At 38.0% G+C, this 7,243-nt stretch overlaps 1 protein-coding gene across 1 annotated transcript; it reads left to right on the top strand.

Annotated features, from left to right (window-relative positions):
* Nucleotides 1-5,188: 5,188 nt before the first annotated feature.
* LOC133779800 (uncharacterized) lies at nucleotides 5,189-6,645 on the top strand. Its single transcript, XM_062219709.1, has 3 exons — nucleotides 5,189-5,371; nucleotides 5,521-5,657; nucleotides 5,832-6,645. The coding sequence occupies exons 1-3, from the start codon at nucleotides 5,189-5,191 to the stop codon at nucleotides 6,643-6,645; spliced, it is 1,134 nt and encodes a 377-aa protein (XP_062075693.1).
* Nucleotides 6,646-7,243: the final 598 nt, after the last annotated feature.

Below are 7,243 nucleotides of genomic sequence, written 5' to 3'. Positions count from 1 at the left end.
TCATATAATTGCATATTTGGCGTGAAGAACAAATTTCTTCTTAAATATGTCTTTTAAACTATTTTCCCTTCATATCAACTCTTACCTTGAACAGTGTTGATAGAGCCGCTATGGGGACCTATGGACCTATAATTCCAAGCTCCAATAAATTTGAAATTATTAATTAAGCTCTTTAATTAAATAATCTTAATTTATTAATCTCATGATTATTCCACTATAAATATGAGACTGCACTCTTGTAATTATAGACATTTCATTTACTGAGTACTTTATAATCATAAAGCGTCCATTGATATAATCATTGCATACAACTTGACCCTCTAATAATGGTTCATAATTAATCGGGAATAAAATTACCGTTTTACCCTTTTAATTATCTCTTGTTTCCTTAAGTACCATTGACTCTACTAGTGAAGGTTAATTCATAACTAAATTATGAATTTGAGCTCAATAACCTTTCAGTCCCAAAAGTCAACCCTTAAGAGAACCATCATTCAATCTCTTGCGAGAAGGCATAGATTCCATATCTGTATACTATGTCCCCAGCCATCTATATTAATGAGTTCCCAAAACAAAAGTTTCTAGCCTGATTATTCTGACAGACCCTAACAAGTGAATCAAAGAACTCATATAACATAAACAGGAGTTCATAGTAACTTCAGGATTAAGATCTATTTGTATATGATCATCAGTTGATATATTTAATTAATACTTCGAAACGGTATTTAACTAAGTATTAATAAACATATCTGGTCCAGTTCTATATATTCTCTAATATATAAAGCACCTCCACTAAAGTGTCCTACCACACTAGTGATCCGGATCTAGATCACATGTATTCATAATACTAGTGGACCGTACTTGCAGTAATTAATCTAAAGATTCCATAACTTTATTTTACTGGAAACTATTCAAGTTCATTTATCTCAAACACAATCCTCTTGTACCAATACGTGTTTGAGATCACATATACGAACTTAGGAATTTTCCTGATATTTACATAATATTATTATAGAATAATATAGTCCATAAAATATATGCATAACAAATTCAATTTATTTATTTATTTCATAAAACAATGTCTATTACATATGCTTTCAGGGCACATTTCCAACACGTTCATTATAAGCCACATTAGTCAGCACCAAATCAAAAGCAAACTTAGTCAACCAGTCAAATTTCATGGTGTAGTCTGCCACTATCATGTTTGCCTAAACCAGATTCATAAATTCGCTCATCTTCGCAGTTCGAACTGCGTCATTATAATACTTCTCATTGAACAACTGCCTGAATTCCTCCTAACCCATCATAGTGTCGTTCTGAGTCTGTGATACCATCTCCCACCAAGTCCAGGCATCATCCCGTAACATATAAGTGGCACAAGCCACCCTGTCATTACCCGACATCCTATGGAACTGATCATGCCCATCCACTATTAAGCCTTAATTGGATCTGGGCCTCCCTTAAAGGTTGGAGGGTATTGTTTCTGGTACCTCTCGTATAAGGGTTCCCATCTGTTCTCAACCCCAGGGTAAGCCAAAGCTGGTGCCAGTAACGGTGGCACGAGCGGAGCAGCGTTCCCTGATGGATCTTGCCCTCAACCATTTGATCTCTTCCTCTTTCCATTGTAGTCTCACTTGCATGCCTGCAAACATCTGTTGTCAGTTCTGAGGGGCAAGTGGAGGGTTCTGGCCCTGGTTATCATCTCTGACCTTGATATTAATGTCGCCTAGTCTGATTGACCACCTTGGATGCATAACTTCCAAGAACGTCTACAATCAATGACTTAACTTATTAGGCATGATGGCAGTATCTACAAACTGTCCCACAGTCAAAACCAAACAAACACATCTATCACATGCAACAATAACGCTAATAAACATTTCTATCATACCCACATGCAGAAGCAATGCTAATAATAATTTTCTTTCATATTCACATAACTGTCAAGGGCCAGGCCCTATCAGTATATTTCATGCTTCCTATTCAACCATGCAGATAAGGCATATATTTCAATTAAGCAGTTAAACATTTATTCAACTCATTATTTACTGAACCGAGAGTTGAGATTGTCTTTAGCAGTGAGTGTACATATTCAACCCATCTTCAGGAACCATAAAACCTTGGCATCTCTGATACCAAGTTGTAACACCCTACTATTCCAGGACCATTACACTGTGTGTTTAAAAATTGTGCATAACTCATTAAGTGGGTCATTTAGACTCAAAGGTGTAATTAAAATTAAATAATGGTTTAAGTACTAAATTTTTTGGTCAAAGGGTATAAACTTTTCATTAAAACTTAAAATATATACAAGGGATCCCAAAAAGGTTTATCAAAATATAATTACATTCAGGGTGTACAAAATAGTCTGTCTAAGCGACAAAATTGGACTTTTATACTCTATGTCCCCCGAAATATCTCGACCGTGGTGGTCGAGCAAGCCAAACATGTACGCACCGTTATAAAGTTCTCCAACTCATAGATGGTCGACATTTCACTTTCCCTTACCTGCACCATAGAGCACTCATGAGCCAAGGCCCAACAAGAAAACCCCACAAGGCACAATAAATATACAAATAATCATAAGTAATAAACAACATGCTTCACAGAAAATAAATCCATTCATTCTAATAATACAAATCATAAACATGTTTCACAATTTAAAAATATGTTCATTTTAAACACATTAATCATTTACACAGCCTAGCCAAACAGTCTTGCCAAACTACCCAACCGAGCGAGGCGTGCCTCCCAACACCAAGCTTACAGTCGATGTCGAGCGAGTAGGTATCGCACCCTCAACTTGACCCCGCCTTCACAGCCCATGTTTTGCACAATTGTCAAATATAGATCGTATTGATCATCCACAAACAAATCATTGCCGATATGTATGGCAAACAACCCGCTCAATGTGCATATGCTAGTTTTCTTACCTCGAGTCTCATGCTAAAGACGGAACGACCTCAAGTGCGATATTTTTCCCAAGACTATGTCCTAGCTCTCGAGATCTTTAATTCCATAACATAAAGGGTACACTTATTAAGAATTGTGTTTGAAAGCAGGCTCCAAGACTAATTCCTAGCTCTCGAGATCTTTAATTCCATCAAACTGGGTAATGGAATCGTTCCCCAAGCCCCCCGATCCTAATTCCCAAAACCCACAAAATTGCACCCTGAAAAAGCACTGGCGCTGACCCTTTGGCGCCGCAGCGATCAGAGAGAACAAACTAAATGCCTATGCCAATAATTGCACCGTGAAGCTAACCCTTTGGCGTCACGGTGCCGCTACGAAAACCCAAAAAATCTGGGTTTTCCCCTATGATTTCTCAAACCCAAAACTCACCAAATCGACCCAAACTCGGTTTCCACAGATTTTCAACATAATTTTTATTGTAAATCAACTTCAACTCAATAACAAAACCAATCCCCAACCTCAAAATGCCCATAACTCAAACAAAACACATTAAAATCCCAATTTACAACTTTTGAGTTTTAAACTTAAAAACTTACCCCAAATCAAAGAATCCAAGCACATTTCTGAGTTTCAAACTCAATCCCAAGCTTAGAACAACTAGCAATTACATTTCCACCATCAACAACAACACCGAAATTCCCTAGAAACATCAAATTTTCATAATTTACCTTAACCCCAAAATCTCATCAAGAACTTTGAAGAACATAATAAAAAAACCTCAAGAAATCCTTACCTCAGTTGCAAAATTCGAAATCCAAGCTAATAGGTGGCAACCTTATCAGCTCTGATTCTCAATCCACCCCAAACATCGTCTAGAATTGCTTAAATTCCACAAAACTAGCTCTCACTTGCTAGTTGTATAGTTCGTAACTTGAAGAAAAACCAAGAGAGAAGGGGAGGAAAGAGAAAACATGAATTGGCTATCTCCAAGGGTTGCTGCCCACTTTTTCTAATCCCTCGGTCAAATGACCATTTTACCCTCCCATCTTCAAAGTATCCCAACTTCAAAATATCCCAAGGGCAAAATGATCTTTAGCCTTTAATTCCCACTAAACCTCAAATTGCACCTCTAATTCCAAATTTAATCATCTAATCTTCCATACATAAATATTTTCCCCCAAAATATTTAATTTACTAATAATTCCCAAAATATGCAAAATTCTCAAAATACCCCTTGGCTCTCCCCGTGCTAAGCATTTATTCCTATTGTGACTTTTATGCTAAACTAGCTTAAAAGGATCCACTCACGTCGAATATCCACATAATAATGTGATCCCAAGCACATAACACATAAAATTAAAATTATACCCTCAACGGGTCAAAATTACAAAAAATGCCCATTTTTTAACAAAAACGGTCATCAAACACATTTAATACACACAATCATGCATACTCAATTATATAATCATATAAATCCCATAAATCAATTAATTCACACATAATTACCTCATGTGTCCTCCCAACACGCTAATCAAAGCACTTAATTCTATTAGAAGTTTCAAGGTGCTACAACCTTGTTTAAGTTGGTAATCCCTACTATTCTACACTTAAGGTTGTGTGAGTGTAAAAGTTTTCTTATTTTCTTCTTTGTTCCTATTTCCTTTTATAGTCTCTATATTTACTTGTATCCTAAGCACATATGTGATACCGAATCGTGCTTTAACTTACTGTTCCGGAACTCTTAGGTTCAGAGCTGTCAGAGAGATCAAAAAACCTCTGGTTGTCGGTTTTCCTCTTAAGAGAGAAAGTGTGACTCAATTATGGCTTCAATACAAGTATGCAAGGCTTTCGAAAATCTATTCTAAATGGGACATTATGGGCCATGACATGAAGCATTGTTTCTGACAATCGACCATGCTGAAAAATTACGAAGGCCAAAGCTTCCCGATGTTTGGCGAATGGATCCAAGCGGAAAGTTGGGAACGTTCACCATTCCACTCTATCCACCCCAAATGGTTCCTTGAGTGGGCATCATTAAAACTTGGGTCCAACATCGAGAAGCAATGCCTTCCGACGACCATTGAAGCCTCACTAGAGAACTTGAGTTTAAAATCTCCTCTGCCAAAGAAGAGGTCAGTTTGATTTGGACGGTTTGGTTTCACCTAGTATATCTCAAGCTTAGAACATGATGCTCACGGATATTCCAAGTGACACGTAAATTTTAGAAGCATTTTGTTGTATTAATCCGAACAAGGCGTCAGGGCCCGATGGGATGGCAGGATCATTCTACAGGCACCACTGGGATACTGTTGGTAAGGATGTCATTAGCATGGCTAAGCACTTTTTCACCCATTGTGAGCTCCCTATTTCAATGAATGCAACCAATTTGGTTCTCTTGCCTAAAAAGGAGCAGCCGAGTTCTATTAACAACTATAGGCCAATCGCCTTATGCAATGTTGCCTTAAGATCATTTCAAAGTTACTAGCCAATAGATTGAGACCGTTGTTGCTAGTTCTAGTTTCCCCTATGCAGTCTGCGTTTGTTAAAGGAAGAGTTATCCAAGATAACTCTATGGTGGTCTAAGAAATTCTTCACTCAATGCAGTACAAAAAAACTAAAGATGGATTCTTCCTGGTGAAGCATGACATGGAAAAGGCCTATGATAAGTTGGATTGGCATTTCTTGAAGGCAGTGTTGTCCAATTGGGGTTTCCATGATACTTTTGTGGGTTGGATCATGAAGTTTGTCTAATCATCAATCTTCTCTTTGTTGCTTAATTGGGCAAAAACTGGTAACTTAACTCCTTCAAGAGGCCTTAAACAAGGCGATCCGCTGTCACCAGCTCTGTTCATCATAGCAACAGATGTGCTATCCAAATGGCTACTAAGAGTGGAAAGTCAACATGAAATCTGCAGTATCAAAGTGGCTAGAAGAGCTACTCTGACCACTCATCTCCTTTTTGCTGATGATATTGTGTTGTTTAGAAATGCGTCCGAAAAGGAAGCAAAAACTCTCATGAAGTGTATGGATATCATTTGTTCTTGGTCTGGAGAGAAAGTTAGCAAACCAAAATATGTAGTGCATTTCTCTAAGGGAGCTCCAAATGCTAAGAGAATGGCATTAGCAGAATTCTTCCAAATGTCAAGAGCTAAGGGAGATCGTTCCCATCTAGGCCTACCCCTTCTTATATCCCGGTCGAGAGAAAAAGATTTGAACTTTATTCTTAACAAAGTTAATGGTCATGTTCAAGGATGGAAAGAAAAAATTCTATCTAAAGCAAAGAGATCAACATTGGTCCAAGTTGTGTGGTCTTCACTAGTTTCATATGTTACAGCATCAGGACCAATGCCTTGCGCATTACACGAGTCAGTGGACAAAGCTCTACGCTCATTCTGGTGGGGTGATACAGCAAATAAGAGAAAAGTGCATACTCTGTCCTGGGGGAAATTATGTGCGCCTAAGTTATCAGGTAGCCTGGGTTTCAGAACTTCTAAAGCCAATACTAAGGCATTTATGGTGAAGAGAGCTTGGGAGATTCTAGTTGGGAAGAAAGGTATTTGGCACGACTTAGTTGGGGCTAAATACTTGAAAGGTGAGAACATCCTCAGCTATGTGAATAAACCGAATGACTCTCACTTATCGAAGGGGATCATTCGTTCTATGGACCTTTTGCAAAAAGGTCTCTACAGAAGAATTGGAAATGGGAATTCTACCTCCATTTGGTTCTAAAATCGGCTCCCAACTACACCACATAGACCATTCTCGCTTTTGGACGCCTCTTTTGGAGTTAGTTGGGTTAGCCAATTCATTGAGAATAAAACTTTGAATGTATCAAAACTTAGGCAATGGTTCTTAATTGAGGATGTGGAAAGAATCACTAAAATCAACATCCCTTTGGAGGACAAGGAGGACGACTGGACATAGTTTCAGGACCCTACTGGTAATTTCTCAATTTGGTTGACCTTTACCATACCTTTCTTAGGCCAGTCGCAAGGGTCGGGGTGGGAATGTATTTGGAAAAGCAAAATACACATAAGATTAAAACACCTATGGTGGAAAATCATGGCGGATGCACTCCCAACTTCAGAACGATTGGCGAAACTTATAGATGTTGGGGCAGCTTGTTGCCTATTGTAATGCCCTACTTCCTTAGATTCGTTACTAAGTGAGTTAAAAATGTGTCATTAGCTCGCTAATCGATGTTTTAGGTTAAATGTGTGACTAAATTGAAACAAAACTTGTTTAAAGACATTAAGTATAAAAAATTTGGTTATTCATTGAAATCTTAGAAAGTTTTACAGCTGGGATCCCAAAATACTGAGTAGAA

The sequence above is a fragment of the Humulus lupulus genome, chromosome 5 (assembly GCF_963169125.1).
Source record: "Humulus lupulus chromosome 5, drHumLupu1.1, whole genome shotgun sequence".
In the NCBI taxonomy this organism is placed as follows: Eukaryota; Viridiplantae; Streptophyta; class Magnoliopsida; order Rosales; family Cannabaceae; genus Humulus; species Humulus lupulus.
This window is presented reverse-complemented; position numbering and strand designations above follow the sequence as displayed.

Excerpts from the sequence above, each read along its gene's own strand:
- LOC133779800 (XM_062219709.1), top strand. The coding sequence starts at position 5,189 with ATGGCAGGATCATTCTACAGGCACCACTGGGATACTGTTGGTAAGGAT. Across the intron at positions 5,372-5,520 it reads GGCCAATCGCCTTATGCAAT|TACAAAAAAACTAAAGATGG; the intron begins GTTGCCTTAAGA and ends CACTCAATGCAG. Across the intron at positions 5,658-5,831 it reads TTTGTGGGTTGGATCATGAA|TATCAAAGTGGCTAGAAGAG; the intron begins GTTTGTCTAATC and ends TGAAATCTGCAG.